Raw genomic sequence first — 19,742 nt, 5'->3', positions numbered from 1 at the left:
CCCCCACACCCCCCCCCCCCCCCCCCTGTCTGCCCCGGCCACCACCGGCAGGGACGAAAACAGGGTATTTAGATCACGCTTCGAGCACCGGCATGGAGACAGGCATCGCGCCGATGCCCTGCTGCAGGGCAATGAATCACCCCCGTGCATAAATATTTCTCAGTTGAGCAGACAAATTAGCAAGCGTGGAGACCGACAGTGCTGTCGAGGGGAAGCACTCACTTGTCTTGCTCTTCTCCGAAGTCTCTGGACGCAGCAGGTGACCTCTTCTGAAGTTGCTTGGGGTTTCGGCAGCGTGCCCTGCAGCCCGGCCTGCTGCAGGATGCTCTTGGAAAGAGGTTTAAGACCGGCTGGTGCAATGGTCTGCCGTGTTACAAGAGGCATGGAGGAGCATGGGATTCGTGCAGTGAAAACCCTCGAGCGAGCAAGAAAGCCTAGAGCAGAAATGCCAGGAGGCAATCTGTTTGAGAAAATCTGCAAAAAAACCTGCTCAGGGACCATCAGTCCTTTGCATATGTGATGAACCCAAGTATTCACATCCTCCCCCTCTGGTAAATGCATTCACGCTCCATCCCCGATCTCCTCATGCAGCATCCCAGCCACAAGGCCCATCAGGTCACAAGCATCCTCCTCTCCCTAAAGCCAATGGACCTGCAATAATGGGTGCTGGCCAACAGCTAAAAACAGCACAAAAGGCAGAATAAACAAAGGGAGCTGCTTAAATCTGTCTCCAATGTTCATATTTAGCTAATGGGGCAATTTTCGTTTGGGGGATGCTGTCACCTCTCATATCGCGAAGCAGCCTACGGTCCCCCTGAGCTCTCCCCAGCCGCATCACGCCTCCTGTGGGACCGGGCTGGGTGGAAGGAAATGCCAATTTCTGCCCAACTCCCTGTGTGCCTGCTTTATCTCCACCTTGGCTTCTCAGGAGGATGGAGAAGTGGAAAACCACCAGCTTACACAAGAGCACACACAGAGCCCGAAAACGCCCACACGGGCAGCTCCTCATCACGAAAGCCCAGCACCTCGGCACTGCTTAAATAAAGGAAAACTCAGGAATGTGCCTGTGGAAGTAGCTAGTAGAGCTGTTTGGCACTTATTCTGTCTCTACAGGTTGGTGGGTTTTAATTATTTTTTGCAAAAAAGCCAAAAAATGGTATTTGCTGCAGGTGGAAAATCTGAAGTTTTGGTTAGGAGAAAAAAGGAAAATATTTTAACATGGGTATTTCAACTTTATAAATTGAACTTATGTTTTATATTATTTAATGCTAAGCACCAGACTTGCCATAATATATAAAATCCTTCATTACTATTTTATTTTTTGATGCGGTATCCACTACCTGGCTTGTTCAGCAGAAATTTTTTTTATTCATTACAAAGAGGATGAGAAGTAAAACGTTCCTTGCTTCGTCCTTTTTCTAGGAAAATAGTTTGCATCAATGAGATATTATTATTAATTATAGAGTGGTATTTCTTGGAAGTCATACCCAGAGTCCCTGGTTGTGGGAGGTTCTGCAGAACTTCTCCAATGAAAAACCTTGAGAAATCAGAATTTAGGCTGAGTCAAGGCACAACAATTGGAGGAAAATGAATGGCAGTTGAGCGGCAGCGGCGATGACACATATCCTTTGGACTCGTTGGAGTGACCTCCTTTCTAACTCAGAGTTATTCTGTGTATTGCTTGGGACAAAGCCCAATCCAAGTCGATCAAATCCCCATCTTTCAAAAGAAAGCAGTTAACCAAAATGTAGCATAATCCACTGGCCCCTGCCATGGTCTACAGAGTCTTCTACCACAGTCTACAGAGTATTCTACCATACTCATGACTAGAGCATCCCGTACTTCTGTCATCCCAGATGACAATGGTATTTCAAAAGAAAACTATTCTACTTGTTGATTTTTTTGATTCTGTGTCCAAAATTATAGATTTTATTTTTGGGAGGTTTTATTATCCTCTATACAACACACACAGCTACAGCTTCAAGTCTAGTTTCAGACTGCAAATCAAACTGGAAATCAAATAATGTTTGATTTTGGGAAGGTTGAGCAAGATGTTGTCACCTAAAAGGATTTTTTGTTTGTTTGTTTGTTTGAAACTATTAATTGAATTGAGTTTAAGTCAGAGAATACATTTTCCCTACCAAAATCACATTTTTCAATGAATGCATTCCCCTTTGAGTAGAAAAGAAAGCTAGCAAGAACCACCAGGCCGTCATCCAGGCCAGTGAAGGTACAACCAGGCTAAAATCTCTTACCTACAGCCAAAAAAGGCCAAAAATTGTTAATACAAGCCAGCAGAGATGATGATGAACAGTAGATAAGGACCCACATCCCAAGCAAAGTTTTCTCTTTAGCCTAGGAGAGGAATGCAAACTAGAAGTGAAGCAGCTGGAGAATGAATCTAATATCTAGAAATTATCTTCATAAATTAAATCCCTAAATAAGGAAAGCTGATTCAGGGCACAGCTGAACTGTGACTGGAATTAAACACTGGGGGAATGAAAAAAGAGGAGGTAAAATATCTCCATCATTTGAAAACAATCATGTAGTGGCACCAAAAAAAGAGAAAAAAAAAAAATCAATGCAATTAAATAAAGCTGTCCCGTTTAAGCACAGCAACAGGGAGAGATGGAGAGATTATGGGATGATATACATCTTACAAGCCAGTCTCGGTTTTATTAGGTCCCTAGCATTAAACGAGTTGCTGCTGAACAGAGAGCCTGCACGGGAGGTTTTATGGGGGGAGTGGGTGGGGAAAGCCCACGTGAAGGCAGCGTCTAGCCGGGGACAAAGCCAGCCGAGGTATTTCAGGATTTATTTACAAGGTCTAGGAAGACAAGCTTAGCATTGCCTCACACGGAAACAGCAAAGAAATTAAAGGTTAAATTAACTGTGTACAAAATCTCCTGTATAGATCAGGAGCAGTATTACATATTAAGCAAGTTTAAACCCCAGCTTTCAAAAGAAAGCAGTTAACCAAAATGTAGCATAATCCACTGGCCCCTGCCATGGTCTACAGAGTCTTCTACCACAGTCTACAGAGTATTCTACCATACTCATGACTAGAGCATCCCGTACTTCTGTCATCCCAGATGACAATGGTATTTCAAAAGAAAACTATTCTACTTGTTGATTTTTTTGATTCTGTGTCCAAAATTATAGTTTGATTTTATTTTTGGGAGGTTTTATTATCCTCTATACAACACACACAGCTACAGCTTCAAGTCTAGTTTCAGACTGCAAATCAAACTGGAAATCAAATAATGTTTGATTTTGGGAAGGTTGAGCAAGATGTTGTCACCTAAAAGGACTTTTTGTTTGTTTGTTTGTTTGAAACTATTAATTGAATTGAGTTTAAGTCAGAGAATACATTTTCCCTACCAAAATCACATTTTTCAATGAATGCATTCCCCTTTGAGTAGAAAAGAAAGCTAGCAAGAACCACCAGGCCGTCATCCAGGCCAGTGAAGGTACAACCAGGCTAAAATCTCTTACCTACAGCCAAAAAAGGCCAAAAATTGTTAATACAAGCCAGCAGAGATGATGATGAACAGTAGATAAGGACCCACATCCCAAGCAAAGTTTTCTCTTTAGCCTAGGAGAGGAATGCAAACTAGAAGTGAAGCAGCTGGAGAATGAATCTAATATCTAGAAATTATCTTCATAAATTAAATCCCTAAATAAGGAAAGCTGATTCAGGGCACAGCTGAACTGTGACTGGAATTAAACACTGGGGGAATGAAAAAAGAGGAGGTAAAATATCTCCATCATTTGAAAACAATCATGTAGTGGCACCAAAAAAAGAGAAAAAAAAAAATCAATGCAATTAAATAAAGCTGTCCCGTTTAAGCACAGCAACAGGGAGAGATGGAGAGATTATGGGATGATATACATCTTACTCAAGCCAGTCGGTTTTATTAGGTCCCTAGCATTAAACGAGTTGCTGCTGAACAGAGAGCCTGCACGGGAGGTTTTATGGGGGGAGTGGGTGGGGAAAGCCCACGTGAAGGCAGCGTCTAGCCGGGGACAAAGCCAGCCGAGGTATTTCAGGATTTATTTACAAGGTCTAGGAAGACAAGCTTAGCATTGCCTCACACGGAAACAGCAAAGAAATTAAAGGTTAAATTAACTGTGTACAAAATCTCCTGTATAGATCAGGAGCAGTATTACATATTAAGCAAGTTTAAACCTGTAACAACCTCAGCAAACCCTCTCATGCTCCAGGGATGGACCCAGGCCAGCCTGGCCCTGATGGCACCGAGCAGTGGCACGTTTTAGGGTGTCAAACGAGGCCAGGACCCTCCTCCTCCTCGGCAGCACGCAGCAGAAGGCAGCTCGCTCCCATGCCCCATGCGGCCACTCAGATGGTGCAGCCTGGAGAAGAGAAGACTGAAGAGGAGCACAAGAGGTCTTCCAAGCAAGGTGGTTTAATGCAGAAAGGAAGGACATCAGCTGGTCCCCAAGTCCTCGAGAGACCCAAAGCAGTGGGTTTTGGCTGCAGAAAGTGGGGGTTAGCCTGAGATAGCTGTGACTAGAGCAGGGTCCCCAAGGATGCAGCGGAGGATCCATCACTGGAAATTTTTAAGAGCAGGTTAGATGCACATGGCATCCCCAGCGCAGCCCGGCAGGTGCAGGAGGGCAGGGACCGGCAGGCCCTGAGCTCTCCTCCCCTCCTCCTTACCCACCTCCTGGGAGATGCTTCAGGGCAGTGGGCTCAGAAATCCCGCCTGGCCTTGGCGGAGCAGGGGCACAGGGATGCCAGCCCCGGCCCCCGGCGAGCAGCAACTGCACCGGCGCTCCGAACATCCGCCGGCAGGCGAGACCACTGCTCCTCAACAAAGTCCTACTGGCGGGTGTCCTCCAGCAAGGAAGCACCGTGAAAACCTACCTACAAACAGGGCTGCAGAGTGGAACCACGCAGCAAAGTTACATCTCAACCTAATTTTTTTTAATTTTTTTTTTTTTTTTTAAATAAACTGCTTTAAATAGCTACTTCAGAGAGCCTGGACAGAATGGTGTAGCTTTCCTCTCACTATCTAAATAAGGCCCCTAACAATGTTATCACTTTTCAAAACACATCTGTTCCGCAGCTCCTAGCCCAGACAATTGGCAGGTAACCAGTTAATAAATGTCTTCGCCAGACTGTTGAATAGGCTGGCCACAGCTCAAGAGTGATGTCAGGGCCATTCAATGCGCTATAATTGGAAAAACCTGGGGAAAGCAATCCCGTGTTTTTTAATAAATAAAGAGCGTATTAGCAGCCTCCTGCTTTTATTCACCATGGTGTCTACCTTGTTCGGTAGCAAAGTGGGATTTTTTTTCTGCTGCCGCTTGCTCAGTGATTTCTGCTTGGAATTTGATGCCAGTTTCCAGATGTGTCTCAGGCCAGGAAGTCAGCAATCAGCCTGGATAAAGCCTCTGGGATTAGCTGCAGATCATCTTCTGACACACACATCCTTCCTGCACCCTCTCTTATGAAATTGGGGCACACCCCTCGTGCCCAAAAATAAAATAAAACAACCCAGAGCCAAGCAAAAGCCACCGATTAAGACACTTTGATCACTTTCTTATTAAATATGTGGGAATACATTTAATTAATTCAATCCATCAAAGCTCCTGAGGCACCATTTGAGGCATCTTTACACCACCAGGGTGTTTATATACATAAATCACTTTAACAATTGCAGGTTCCCTGTCTGCTGGAGCAGCCCCAAATGAAGCTCCTCTCCCACAGCTCCTCACCAGTGGTACCCACGGGAGAGCATCAGCTCCCCCAGCTCGTCCGCAGGGCGCCCGAAGGGAATGAATCCTCCAAAGGACTCATCCTCGGAGGAAGAAGTAAGGATAATAAATGGGTTTTCTGGGCTCTGTGTGAGCAGCTTTGGGAAGCTAAAGCTGAAGCGGGTGGCACAAAGGATGTGGTTTGCATGGAAAATAGTCCCAAGCAGAAGCACCCTGACAGCAACGTGCCTTTCAAGCCTCCCCGTGTCCCTGAGAAATGAACTACCCGGGTTCCCCAGTTGGGAGGAGAGGGGCTCAGCCCCAGGCATGTAGCACTGTCTGCTGCAGGACGGGGGGTCCCAGCCCTGGGGGTCCCCAGGGGTCAGTCTCCCACCCTCCAATTATGAATTCCCAACAAAATCATTTATTTCCCCCCCCCCCTTCCCCAGGCATTTAAGAGGTTGTTGTCAGGCCCCTTTTGCTCATGTTGCGATTCCTTTCATCTCCCCAACAAAGTGCAATCAAATTAACACCAACTCTCCCCCCAATACCACCCCCCCCCGGCACTCCTACAGCCACTCTGCTTCAACAGGGCACCTGAGAGCCACTGCCAAAACAGGAAAGCAGGCGCCTAATTGAAAGGGAGTATTTGGGAGTCACCCTACACAAAAATTAGCAGAGATATGCTAGGAAAATAAAAGAGTGGGCATTAACGGCGGGCTTATCTTCTTTTTCCATGACTCTAACGTTCGGGACGTGAAGAGGCCAAAAAGTTTCACATACTGTTCTGAGGAGCTGGTCACGGAGAGGAGCATCCTTTCCTTTACATCCACTGCTCCCCCCAAAATAACTCAGGCTGATTTTGAGGTATGGACCTCCAGAATCAAAATGCAAACGTACGCAAGCCAAGAAAACCCTGCATTGCTACCATGCAGCAAGCTCTGGGTCTTGGTTATGGGTCGTGAAGTCGAGTGCTGCCTTGATTTCAATTCACCTGCATTAGGTTTGGTAAAAGCATTAAGCTGTGCCTAGGGAGAAAGAGAATACAGATGTTTTCCATCCCGAGGAAGGAGCACGGGGGTCTCCGTTTCTGGAAGTGGGACTGAATTTTAAGGTGAGCGGCTGGAGACAGCTCGAAGAGGCTGGTTTTCAGACAGCACAGGGAGCCCCGATCCTCGCCACCCACCCCTGGCCAAGATCCCAGCCTGGGACCTTGACCCATCCCCACGGGAAGTGCCAGCCAGCCAGAGCCAAGGGGAGGATTTAGGATTAACTCCAAAAAATCAGCCAGTCCCACCCCACCCTGCAGGCAGCCTGCGGAAAGGAGCAAAAGCCCTCAGGGCCAGGCAGAGGGAGCCGCAGCCCGGCAGGGAGCAGGCAGGCAGGCAGGCCTGCCTGCAGTCTCAGCAGGGACGGCAGCATCTGGACAAGCGACCCTGAGCAGTCCCTGTCTGCTGGAACTGCTCAGCTCCTCCAGCCCCAGCTCCGGGCTGCAGGAGCCCAGCCGGCTCTCGGAGTGGGAGCGAGCCACAGCAATAGAGAGAAAAAAAAGGAGAAAAAGCAGCGGGAAGCCCTGCTGAGAAGCCCCCTTTTGTGTAAACACGCTCCGTCCTCAAACTAAAAATAAAGGCAAACCACAGGAAGGGAGTGAGTGCTTGGACAATATCCGATTTGGTGTGTGCCTGGGTGTGAGCTGAGGGAATGAGGAGAAGAGCAGGGGACTCCACCCAGTGCAACCACACAAAGGCAGTCATTTAAGACCTTCAAGATGGACAGGCATTCCTGGAGATTATTTAAATCCAAATAACTGCTGCTTGGCAGATGCGCAGTCCTTTGGTATGTGTGCAGCACTTGGAAATGTGAAGTGAGGGAAAAGGCTGCCATGGTAGGAGCAGGAAAGGCAAGATGACTGCACGAGGCCCATTTTACAGGTTCGGAGACCGAGACCTGATGCTGCAAGCTGAGACCCCATAAACGTGTCATAAAACAAGGAAGCAACCCAGGCAAGATGTCAGCTGAAATCTTTCCAGCTCACAGGTCTGTCCCCAAAAATTACCTTTCCCGTGGCTCTCCCTGCACGCTGCCCTTCGCATCTCAGTCACCGCTGCAGTGGAAGAACCAAACCCAAAACAACTGCACGCACGTGAAGGCTGCGGAGAGGTGATCAGTTGACTGCCCACCCCAAAGGGGTCTCAAATGCTTCCCCAGGTGCTGGGCTCAGATGCATCGCACCCCACCACTGCCATCAACCAACTCTCGAGAACGGAGTTTCACCAACACCTGCACATCCCACCCACAGCCTCCTGCGCTGCCTTGCAGGAGGGATGCTTTGCTGACGGGTGCAATCGCACCCAGGAGACAAGCATCCATCCATGCCGTGCAGAAAGCATGCAAGACAGAAGGATTCTTGAAGCCCAGCGCTCACCGTTGGTGCTGACACACCACTCAGAGGCCTTCTGGGGAAATGCAGGACTTGGGAGGAACCAACTGTTCAGCCTGGACTCAAAACCGTTCTCTCACACGGAAGCTGTCTGTAAAAGCAGAGAAACCCACAGCTCTCCCCAGCCAGCCTTACGGCCGCAGGTCCCACCATATGGGCAGCGCTGCTCTGGGGTACTGGTGTTTGGGGCTTGGATCCAGCCACCATCAGCCCAACCTTCTTCCATACCCTGGAAACCCTCCTCACTTTAGCCAGCCATGGCTAAACTGCAGCATCTGCGATGCTCAACTGGTTCATTCCTTTCCTTTCTCTATTTTCTGTCAGAAGAAAATGACGTAGTACTCGGCAATGGAGGAAATCAAAGACAACTACGTTGACCTCAACTTGGGCATGTTTCCTGCTGACATTTGTATTCCTCTAATCCTCTCCTCCTGGTCCCATGTTCACTTTCCTACCATCAGCTCCCACCCCAAGCATTCATTTTCTCTCTACTATTAGAAAGGTCTCTAGGTCCACATTAAAGGTCTCCTCCGAGCACCACCGAAATGCAAACGCCACCATCCCCCCGTTTCCTTTAGGAAACAACTTCCTATGAAATGCAGCTGTTTGGAGGAGGTCAGTTGCTTTCTCCGCAAAACATGCCACAGAGAGCACAACCGTCCTCGCTTCGTTCTCGTTTGCAAGTGTCTGCTGAGACTTTTGCCACTTTCATTTGGGACATTTCTTACATACTAAATATAAAATGCAAACGCCTTTCCACAAGGCTCTCGCCGAGAGAGGAGCAGCTGCTGGTGCAGCGGCTTCTGCCCCCACCCCATCGTCCTTGTACACTGTATCGGCAGCACAAAATAACACAGCAGTGTGAAAACACAGCCATGCCATCGGTGCTATGAACACCTACGTGACTCACCTCCTGCCACCCAACTTGGCAGGTGAATCCTAACTAAATCAAAACTGAAGATCTTTCCTTTAAACCGACTTCAGCAGGTCACTTGCAACCCCCTAAGGTGCTGCTGGACACAGGGGAAGCCAAGAAAAAGGTGACACCTTCTGTTTACTCAGCTAATTACACTTTGGTATTGCTGGAGTGGCTGCTGCAGCACTCGTGGACCCCTTCCACCACAGCTCCCCGCGTCTTGAGATGTGTTTCCCTGCAAACACCTCTCGGGGATGAGGATGGAGGGAGGGGAAGGGGGCTCGGGATGCAAGCAGGGCCGCAGGTGGGAGCCCCAAACCTCCGCCTTGCCCAAGCTGGAGCCGCCGCTGCAGGCTGAAGTCAGGCTGGGGAAGGTTAACGGGGGAGACTTGCACCCATGGCTCCTTGAAACCCCAGCAGTCACCTGCCCCAGCCCACCCAGCTCCCTCCTCAGCTCCCCAGCATGGCCCTGGGCAGCAAATCCAGTGGTGTGCTACCTGGGGCCAGTGCTGGTGGCACAGCTCACCACAGCCAGGGTCTAAGTGACCTCAGGGGTCTCTGGGGAGAAGATCTCCTTAATACGAAGTCACAATCCTCCGTTTTCATGGGCACAATGCTTAACGCGGGGTTAGACAGCAGAAGGCTACAGAGCGACTGCAAACACAGCCACTCTCTGTTGTTAGAAAACCTCCGAGTGCAATACAAGTACAACAAGTGCACATATAGAGAGCTCGATTCCTGCGGTTAAACACCTAAATTAATAAGGCATCTTCAGTCATACTCTAGAAATACTTACTCCTTGCAAAATTATGGGTTGCCTCTAAAAGATTGGTACCAAAGGACAGGGGACATGTCTGGAAGCGCTGAACTCTACCTCTGTCCAGATGTGTAACTTCACAAAGACACCTAAGAAGAAAACCCTGCGGGATTAATGCCTCCTGACCCCAATGTGTTGAACCCCCAGTTTTACCTGGATCAAGGTGTGTAAAGGACCCGATGACAAAGTCCAGCGTTGAGACAGCCAGTAGGAAGAGCAGCAGGAGCTGGAGCCTGATGATCCACTTCACCCCGGCCAGGTTGATCCCCAGCAGGCCCAGCAGGACAGCCAGGGAGATCCCGCGCACCACCCAGATGTTGCTGAGGCTCAGGACATCTGCGATGGACTCTGCAAAGCCAGTGACGTACATGGCACCTGCAACGCACTGAAGGACAGAGCTCTCTGAGTACCCCGTGGGAGAACAAGGGATCCCCATCCACAGCCCCCATGCTGGGCTGGGGGGGTCTCTGTTCAGACAGACATTTGCTGTCACAATACAATCTTTAAAGTTACTCTGGCCTACAGGGACTGAACCTTATTGCTGTAAGACAGCACACTGCCAGGCAGCATACCTACTGCCCGGGTAAACAGAGAAGGCCGGGTGCTAGGGCCCAGCAACTTTCCGCTGGCTTTAAAATTTACCCTCCATTAATGCTCCAGGAGAAACCACACTGGCTTCTCCGAGAGAGAAAAGGATGAGTCAACCTCTAAGTTTCTTCCCTTCTTCTGTTTCTCTGAAGTAAAGGGTCCCAGTTCAACACCTGCCTGAAGAACAGCAGTTTGCTTCCCCCTTCATTGCCTCCCAGGGGTTATTTTTAACTCGCTGTTTAGTTTGGATGTAAAGTCTGATGTTTCACTGGCTCCCCATCTCGTTGCTGGAACGGAGCCTGCACTTTTGAGGAGAATGCATTGTGCAAGCCATGCCCCCTGAGCTCCTGGGAAAGATGCTTGTTTGTGTTGCTGCAGGGCAGGACATGCGCTCTGCCCCGGGTGGCTGAGAGTCTGCAGGATGGGACATCTGCAGCACAGGTTCAGGCCTCAAACCCCACAGTGGAGCAGCAATCCTAAATACCAGGACATTTCCCTCCAGAGGTTCCCACTAGCTGACATTTCAGCAACAGCCCTTTCCAGTGCATGGCATCCCCGGCAAACTAGGTTGGGGCACACAGCTGCACACCGGCACGGGTGGTGTGACCTTGGGTCCTGTGACCCCACTATCCCCATCCATGGCTGAGGGATGTGAAGCATGGCTCCCACACGACTGGAAGGGAAAAAACCCCCACCCAAGCCAGCAAGAGTCAGAGCAGACCCCTCCTTTGCTGCAGATCCCCCTTGGACCGACCCACCACCGCTCCACTGAGGGTGTTCGGGACAACCTGATCCATACCCAGGATATGCGGGTTCATGCATGGTTTTCAGCAAGCAAGGTGCGTGGGATTCACCTGTTCAGACTCAGACACCTACAACTTGGAGATCCTGGAGAAGGATTCACTTCCATCATAGGAAGACACCTAGCACAGATCGGGTGAACTACACCCTGAAAGTCTCTCCTTCTCCTCACTGGTAGCCCCACCGTGAGTGTCTCCACCAGAGAAGTCTCAGACTCTGCAGGGTAGTCCCCAAATAAGTGGATGTATTCTTGTTTACTTGTGTGTAGCATGGCCTACACCACCACTGAGTGGACCACACATGTCCTACACGGGTGCTCTCTCCGGAAAACAGGTCCCTCCTGAGCTAGCAGAGGACAACACCCCGCGCCGGCACAGCTCTGCTTGGAGCACCCACAAAAACTGCACTTGAGACCTGAAGCCAAAAAAACCCCAAACAGAATCTAGCTCCAATAAACGCATTAAAACCAGGTGCAGTTCTTGCCGCTCACATGAGGAAAAGCCCTGTAGACAGAAAGCAGTATCACCTAACCCCAACTCCCTGTACCTGACCAGCATCAGTTTTTGAAGAAGTTAAATTTTCTTAACTAAATAAGTTTTCTTTCCTTTCACGCCAAGGACGGCAATGTGCAAGGACACTCTGAAGGGAGCAGAGCGGAGCAAGCCTCTGACAGTCTTAGCACCGCAAGTCTCCTTGAAGCCTTTCCTCTGATGAACCATGAGCATCACCTGCAGAATGGAGGAGCTGGGTGCCCACAAACACCCTGCTGCTCCGCACACAGCAATGGCCAGGGCCCCAGTGGCACTGTGACACGGGCTGGTTTCTCATCAACTACCTGTCTTGAAATCAGAACTGAGTTCTAGGCTGAAATTTGCAGAAATCGGTCCCTTACAAGCCTTTGTAAACCACACATTTTGCTGGGCAAGGAACATAATTGATTTTCAAGACCCAGACAAGCGCTGCCACTATCTTTGCTTTTGGCATTTTAGGGCTGGACCCTGGAAAACCTCTGCTTGCACAGACAGGTCTTACTGCAAACCACTCCAGGAAAGGAGACTGCAGAGAAAAGCACCGAACCCCGGCCTCATGGTTAGAGCTGCGGTGACCAAACACGCATCGGTCTCCGTAGGACCTAGTAGACGCATGCTGCATCGTTTAGGGCAATCTGATTAAGCCTCTCCTCAGGAGCATTCCAGGAGGACAACAAAGCCCAAGCGGGTCTCAGCTCACCTTGGCTGATGCAGCAGGAGCCCACCTCTGCAGCAGCCCCAGGGCACTGCGCCACCTCTCATCTCCCAAGGCATCAGCAGCACGTGGCCAGTCATTCCCCACTTGCCCCAGTCAGATCAGGGAATGGGGAATACCCCCGTTTCTGGCTGGACTCGCCTCGTGACGCAGGTTACAGTGCTCCATGAGCATCTTGTAGCGGGGGAGCAGCCTGCAGCTGGTGCAAAGCACGTTGGGCAGAAAACACGGCCAAAGAGAAGAGAAAGGCATCAGCTTTCGGGAGCAGGCAAAGCGTTCCTAAGCAAGCTGCCAGCTCCCACCCCGCAGCCTCCCGTGCGCACGGGATGCCTAGGCAGGGGCCGGGGCTGCCGCAGCCCAGCTTTTACGACCGTCAGGACAGGCTGCAACCTGATTGCTTTCCCAGACGGGGTCCGCTTGGAGAGGGAGAGTGGAAAATATGACAGGAAGGATTCTCATGTGTGGCCCATTTCCATATCTTGGCTTGTAACTGTGTTCAGTTTGTATTTTATGGACACTTGCTTTTAATCTGGAGTGAAAGGAGAAGAGGGGATTATTTTTGGTTTGGGGGTTTTTAAGGGTTTTCAGAGATTGCTGCAAGCCAGTCAGTTAAAAACAAACCTCAATAAAAATGCTTCTCTGCTCACCACATTTTATACTGTTCATAACATCTTTAGAGGGGGAGGGGGTTAAGTAACTGCAGGTTTAAGAGATTACTTTCTATTCTTTATGTTTACTACTTGTGTATTTCGGTGCTTTACCATCATGATGGCTCCTTGGGGCCTTTCAGAAAACCCAAAACTGTGACTTTTGGATCTCAAGAAGTCCATTAGCTGTGGCCCTTACTGCTGCCCAGCTCTCCTCCCATACCAGCACCACTTCTGCCGGCTCCCGCAGAGAAGCGGCCAAGGCTTGCCCGGTCCCTAAGGACACGGGGAGCACACCAAGGCCAACCTGCCAACCCACAGCTGCTCGCTGTGCTTTAGGTGGCCGCTCTGGCCTCTCCCGCTTCGGTTTAAGTCAAATCTCTCGCCAGCAAGGGCATGTCCTGGCAATGGGGGTAAATTGGGATGGGAGGGCATGTCGTGCACGGTTTGCTTATTCAGACACCCAGTTCCTCCACCGTTGTGACCCATGCCAGGCGGCGTATTGCCATTTACAGGCTTGCTCTTGGGGAGCAGAGCGGGGCTGAATGCTCCCTGTGATGCTCTCCCATGCTGTCCAGCATACTGGAGCATTACTCGGATTTTACTTGGAGCATTGCTTCCTGCGGCAGGAAAGCACAAGATTAGTATCTGCATTGCAAAGTTTCTAAATTTTCTTTAAATAACTTTTTTTTTTTTTATTACCTGGCCAAAAATATAAAGGAGGCCAATGGTCCCCCCTACTTGACCTCCAAGGACAGTAGAAATCATGGAGTAGACTCCTCCACTTCCGATGCTGCACTTCTCACACACCCCAATTCCAGATAAGACCGTCACCAGGGCAACCAAGATGACAAAGGACACCAGAAACATGCCCATTACAATGCCAGTGTTTCCCTGGAATGAAAAAAAAGAAATCAAATAAAGATCAACTCACACCAGCTCTGTTGAGACAGAAAAAGGACCTATCCGCTTCTAGCCACCAGTGATCAATGAATCTGGAGTCATTACAAGTTAAAAGAAAAACACACACCCCTACTTATTAACATAACAGATTGCCAAATTTACAGTTCCTATTAGCGCCCCTTTGAAGAAGACCTGCCTCGCCCTGGGGCTGGACAGACCTTTGCACGAGCAGGTTCTGCTCTGTCACCACGCTCCTGCATGAATCACTGATTTTGTCCTCTGGTTTAAAAAGAACCGAGGTCAAACAATGATTCAGCCACCACGGGCAGGGGATCACCGCCTATTTGCATGTTTTAGAATGACATGCTTAAAAAAAACCCACTTTCATAACAAAAAGTAGTTTTGAAATTGAACCTCTGGGATTTGCGACAGCTGATATATTAACAGCATCAAGCTCGCATTTTAATTTTTCAGAACATTTACCTTTAAAAGCTCTGATCCTCCCAAACAATGAGATACCAAAGAACAAAACCCCAAAGGCAACACAGCGTGGAAGATAAATAACACTCTCATAAACCAGCGCACGCGGGGCCTTATCTGCAGGACGTACGCCGAGTGGCAGGTGGCTCTCGCTCTCCCTGTGCTCGGGGGAGTTTTGTGCAGAGGATTCAGCCGCGCTGAAAAAAACCTCATTCCTGCTCGGGACGGAGGGAGGGCCCCGGGAGGAGCTGCTGCACCAGCCATGGTCTCGCTGTGGGGTGAAGAGCAAAAGCTCCTGAACAAACCCAGCCGCAGGTCCCTGTTGGCAGCTTTAAGGGCCAGCGTCACCTCTATTTTGGGGGGTTCAGTTTGGGTCGGATTTGCAGAAAGAGAAGGTGCTCAGTACCTCCAAAAGCATTCAAGCACCTCTTCTGAGCTCGGGACCTTCCAACGCTCTCGCACATGGCTGTAATTTATTTTCCAGGGTCAAAAGTTTTCCCTCATGCTCCAGCCCACCTTCCCCTGCTGACAAATCGCTCAGTCCAGTGCACAGTGATTCCAACTGTACGATCAGAAATCTCCTCCAGTGCCCAGCACTTTGTCAACGTCTGGCTTCCCTTCTCCTGTCTTTACTCATATTACAGGCCATGTCCACATCACTCCTTTCCAGCCTCGCTCCCTCTCCTCCTGCTCCCGCAATGCTCATTTCTGAGGTCACGCTAGCCTTGATGGGGTTTGTTTATCACCAGCACTAAAAGGCTGCTCCTCAGCTTTGGGGTTGGTTGAAATCCCAAACTCTTTTTTCTTTTCTTGTTTTTGTGAAACAACAGAAACATATCCAGGATGTTGCTATCATCATAAAATCCTATTTTGGTTCAGCATCCCGCTGCCTTTGACAGGGGCTTTATCTGGTCAGTAGGGAATGGAGCCAAGGTTTGCTATAAACGCAGCTGCTGGCTGGGTCAGCACCACAGCCCGCTACAACCCGATACTCCTTTTTTAAAAGGACAATTGTTCTTTTTCTTCAACAGCTTACCCTCAGGTTAATAGGGTTAATAAATACAACAAGCTTCAGTTAAAAAAAGAAGAAAAAAAAAAAGCACACATATGCAAACATACACGTAGCCCTGGGCTTTTCCAGAATCTGCTGGTGGCACCAGGCTATGGCAGCAGCTAGTTAATGGGCAATTCAATGGTTCCCACAGAAGAAAGGGTTAACACGAAGACCAGGGAGGAAGGCTGGACTCACAGCAACAATAGCAAGCAGAGAAAGTGGGAAGAAAAAGCCCCCATTAAACACTGATGCTTACTTATGCATGCGTGTTGGAAGGGGTTAGTGCAGCTTTACAATAGTTGTCGAACATTTCAGCAAGATTAGGGTCTCCTGGAATTGCAAAGCTTTACCAGCCCCGGCTCTGGAAATCTATAGCAAAAGCCTGACTCTGCGAACAGCTCGACACATGACCGTCCTCTGCCAGGGCAGCTCTCTGCCAACCCAAAAGGGACTTCTCCTCCCTTCCCTTTTATGCTAGCTTCCAGCTGTTTCAGTTTTTCTTTTATTTACTGGCTTTATTTTTATTTGCGTTTGCTCCAGCAGTAACTTGCTTTCAAAGGAGACGTGGAGGAAATAAGATCAGGAGGAAAAGGGAGCTAGGAAAATCATCCCGACTTCTCCACCACCACGACTGCAGCTCCCCTCAAAGCCTCCAGCGAAGCAATTTTCAATACAGTGTCTTCCTGTCTAAAACTTGCATTGTCTACAACGCAAGTGTCTTCCTGCTCCTTTTGGAAGATGTCCACCGTGCCTGTGACACGAACTCGTGCCTGTGACACGAACTCTGCCCGACGCTCAAATCCCACCTGTCCCTGGGGGAGCTTTCCTTCTTCTAAGGGGAAATTTTAAGGGACAACACAATGTTTTGCATGAGAAGGGGAGCAGAGAGACTCTTCCAGGCTCTGACCCTCAGTGAGATACTGTTCTGGATCCACAAGTGGAAGTCCCTTTGACAGCGATGACAATTTCACCTGACTGAGGACTCTCCATTGAAGACATCGGGGACTCTAACACTGACACATTTGGAAGAGACCTGCTTCAGTGGTGTTAGGAAGATGGCTGAGTAGCTGTAACTACGGCAATATGCTTTACCTGAAAAGCGGTTATTTTGTCTCAACAATACAACACCAGGGTGTCCCTGTTCATTGTCAAGGTTGGTTGTTGTGTTTTTCTTTTTCTTTCCTAAAGCTAAAATAGGAAACCACTCACAAAGACCACTTCAGCTTTACATTTTAGTGGAACTTTTTGAAATGCTACAAAATACCAGAGGACGTAAGCAACACCTATAATGAACAGCACAGAATCCAAAACACTTGGGTGGTCATGGAGATACGAGGTAAGGAGGTGAGGAGGAAAATGCCTATTCACACATTCAACCAAGTCAGCACTCACTCACCACGAGCCATCCCGTCCTCAGGAAAAGAACTACTCCAAAAATGTTGATCATGCAGGAGGTGAAGACGCCATCCCATGTTCCAAAAAGCACCGGCTCCCACACAAACAGCTGGATCTTCCACCAGGGCTTGGTCTGTGTTTGAGATACCTAAAGGAAAGCAGAGCCTTCAGTTTTACCTCTCATGCTTTACAGGCAGGCTGTAGAAGTGGTGCAACAGCCAGCCACCAACAGTGGGATGGCCACCAACAGCTGCTAAGACACCACTTTGCTGCAAGTTGTCTCTAAGATGAAGGTGCAGCAGAGCTGTCGGGATCCCTGGGCCCTGAAAGAGAGGGTTCCCTGTAATAACCTATTTATATCCTTGTAGGATAAGCAGCAACAGAATCCTACTCAGACTCACCGAATTAACCCCATTGGCAACGTTACATGAACCAAAAACACGATTCAAGGGGTCTTTTACAGAGCCTACAGCTATACACTGTGCTTCTCCTTCTGTCCCTGCCAAGCACCCCACCAAGACAAGCAGGGTCCTCAGTGCACTGGAGAAGTCTCTTAGATGAGATGACAAATGAGGCTGGACCAACTGGGACTGACAGAGTAGGTTAAGATGGTCTTCCCATCACACACAGTCATCTCTGACCAGGACACTACGCTTCTAGAGGAGACACGGGACTCTGGTACTTGGGGCACCAGAGAACTTCAGAGCTGCTGGACCTGAGACCTGAAACTCCAGGGAAACAGCAGTTTTCCTATTGCAACTGCTCTCTCCTGCCCTCTGGAAACCAAGTCCCCTCTTTCCCTTTCTAAATAATACATCTCAGGTTTACGTAGCAAAAAGACGGGCAGTTTTGCTACTTCAGTCCTGTTTACCTGCCACAGAGGTGACCAGGAGTAGGTACAGAGACCACGGAGATGGAAACTTGGGCTATGAAGGGAAATGCTCTCCTGCATACCTGCTGTGCTTCCTCGTGGAACAGCTCTTGGACATATCCCTCACTTCTGGCACCATTCAGGCTGAACATCGTATCCTTCACGTTGCCTCTGCCTGCCCAACGTGCAGCTCTACAACAGGGGAGGCTGATCCAAGCAGAATATCAGCTATTCTCCTTGGTCAAATTCCTGCAGTGCTGGATGCTCCGTTGTAGAAGATTCATGGTTTTATTGCACTTTACTGTGAAAGCAGGAAAGACAGAAGACATAACTGTTGCTTTCTTAGTCTGCAGAAGCACAAGGCTATTACCCAGACGGAGCCGACAGCGGCTCGTAGCAAGATACTGAACCACAGCAAGCAGAGAGCAATACTCCCCCAGCACCCTCCCAGGGCCTGCCCGCGGCACAGGCTCTATCATCAGCCCCATGTTTAACAGCCCTTGGTGGCCTTTTCTGAATCTATCCACACCCCTGGCGTCCCCAGCATTCTGCAGCACTGGCTCCACAGCTTCCCTGTGTGCTGTCTGGGAAAAGTATTTCCTTTCATTGGTTTTAAATCTGGTGCCTGGTAATTTCATTGCATGCTCCTGTCCTCCAGTGACATGGGACACATGAACTATTTACTTCCCAGCACCACTAATCACTTCACAGCCTTGATCACATCCCCTTCAGCTGTACCTTTTGCAAACCAGAGACCTGCCGATGTAACCTCTCCCCGACAAGTGACCTCGTCACCCCGCTATAACCCTCTTCCAGTATGACAGAGAGATAGAACTGGAACAGCTGAAGGTGTCCACCACCACAGACCCACAGTCTGCATTCCTCATGCTCTCAGCCACATCCCCTGCACCGATGTGCAGGAGCCTTTCTTCATGGTCGTACCCACCCTTGGGGGTACAGTCATCTTGCCTGTAGTGGCCCGACTTCAAATTTGTACCTGCCACAGGCAGGCTCTGGCAGTGGGTCAGGCTTAATTCAACACCATTTACGTACCAAGAAAGCAGCATCAGGCTTTATTTCAAAGATAACTTAACACATCTTTACAGACGGGGAAAGCTAGCACAAGTGTTCCTCTGCCTCAAAATTGCTGGTTCCTCTCCTCCGTGGGCTGGTTTTCATAGGAAGATCTCCCTCTAATTGTGGAGAGCGGCTTTTATACACCTCCCTCCAGCTGGCTGCAAGTCTTAATTTCCCCCAAATGGTCTTGTGATGGCCATCAACCAGTTGCCCACAGCCTCCCATGCCAGTTGCCAACAGAGCCTTTCTGGCTGTTTCTCAGCACAGCTACACCATGCCTAGGTAACACAGAGGGCTGCAGCCAGAGGGAAGCAAAACATGCTCCACAGCTGTGGAGAGGGCAGTTTGTCTGGATCATTGGCTCTCCTGGGGCCGACACAGTTTCCTGGCCAGTTGAGCTCACATGCTTATAAGAACCAACCATGATCACACAAGGCTTGTACCAATGGCTGGACACCTTACCTGGGACCACAGACCCAATTTACCAGGGCACAGTGTAGGAATCTCTGACTCCTCAAGCTTGCAAGCTATGGAGACAAGACAACCAACAGAAATGTGCTTTTCCCATTTCACAGGGACAGAGACACACAGAAACTACTTTGGGTCACTCAGGATTTCTTCATCACGGTCTGAATCCCAGCTCTTGAATCCCATTTGGTCTGGAGAACAAGTCTTATGAGGAGCGGCTGGGGGAACTGGGGTTGTTTAGCCTGGAGAAAAGGAGGCTCAGGGGAGACCTTCTCGCTCTCTACAACTACCTGAAAGGAGGTTGTAGCGAGGTGGGTGT

The 19,742-nt window shown here is 49.3% G+C and overlaps 1 protein-coding gene across 1 annotated transcript in view; it reads right to left on the bottom strand.

Moving 5' to 3' along the window:
- The window catches only part of SLC12A8 (solute carrier family 12 member 8), a 54,130-nt gene extending 36,100 nt beyond the window's left edge, over positions 1 to 18,030 (bottom strand). Inside the window, exons 1-4 of the mRNA XM_009290997.2 lie at positions 17,962 to 18,030; positions 17,009 to 17,155; positions 13,878 to 14,069; positions 10,048 to 10,279 (exon numbers count right to left, since the gene is read on the bottom strand). Of these exons, the coding sequence (XP_009289272.1) occupies positions 10,048 to 10,279; positions 13,878 to 14,069; positions 17,009 to 17,155; positions 17,962 to 18,030 (640 nt within the window). The remainder of the gene's footprint in view (positions 1 to 10,047; positions 10,280 to 13,877; positions 14,070 to 17,008; positions 17,156 to 17,961) is intronic.
- Between the last annotated feature and the right edge of the window lie 1,712 nt (positions 18,031 to 19,742).

This window comes from Aptenodytes forsteri, unplaced genomic scaffold, assembly GCF_000699145.1.
Source record: "Aptenodytes forsteri isolate BGI_AS27 unplaced genomic scaffold, ASM69914v1 Scaffold29, whole genome shotgun sequence".
Classification (NCBI taxonomy): domain Eukaryota; kingdom Metazoa; phylum Chordata; class Aves; order Sphenisciformes; family Spheniscidae; genus Aptenodytes; species Aptenodytes forsteri.
Note: the sequence above shows the minus strand (reverse complement) of the source record. Positions and strands in the feature narration are given on the sequence as shown.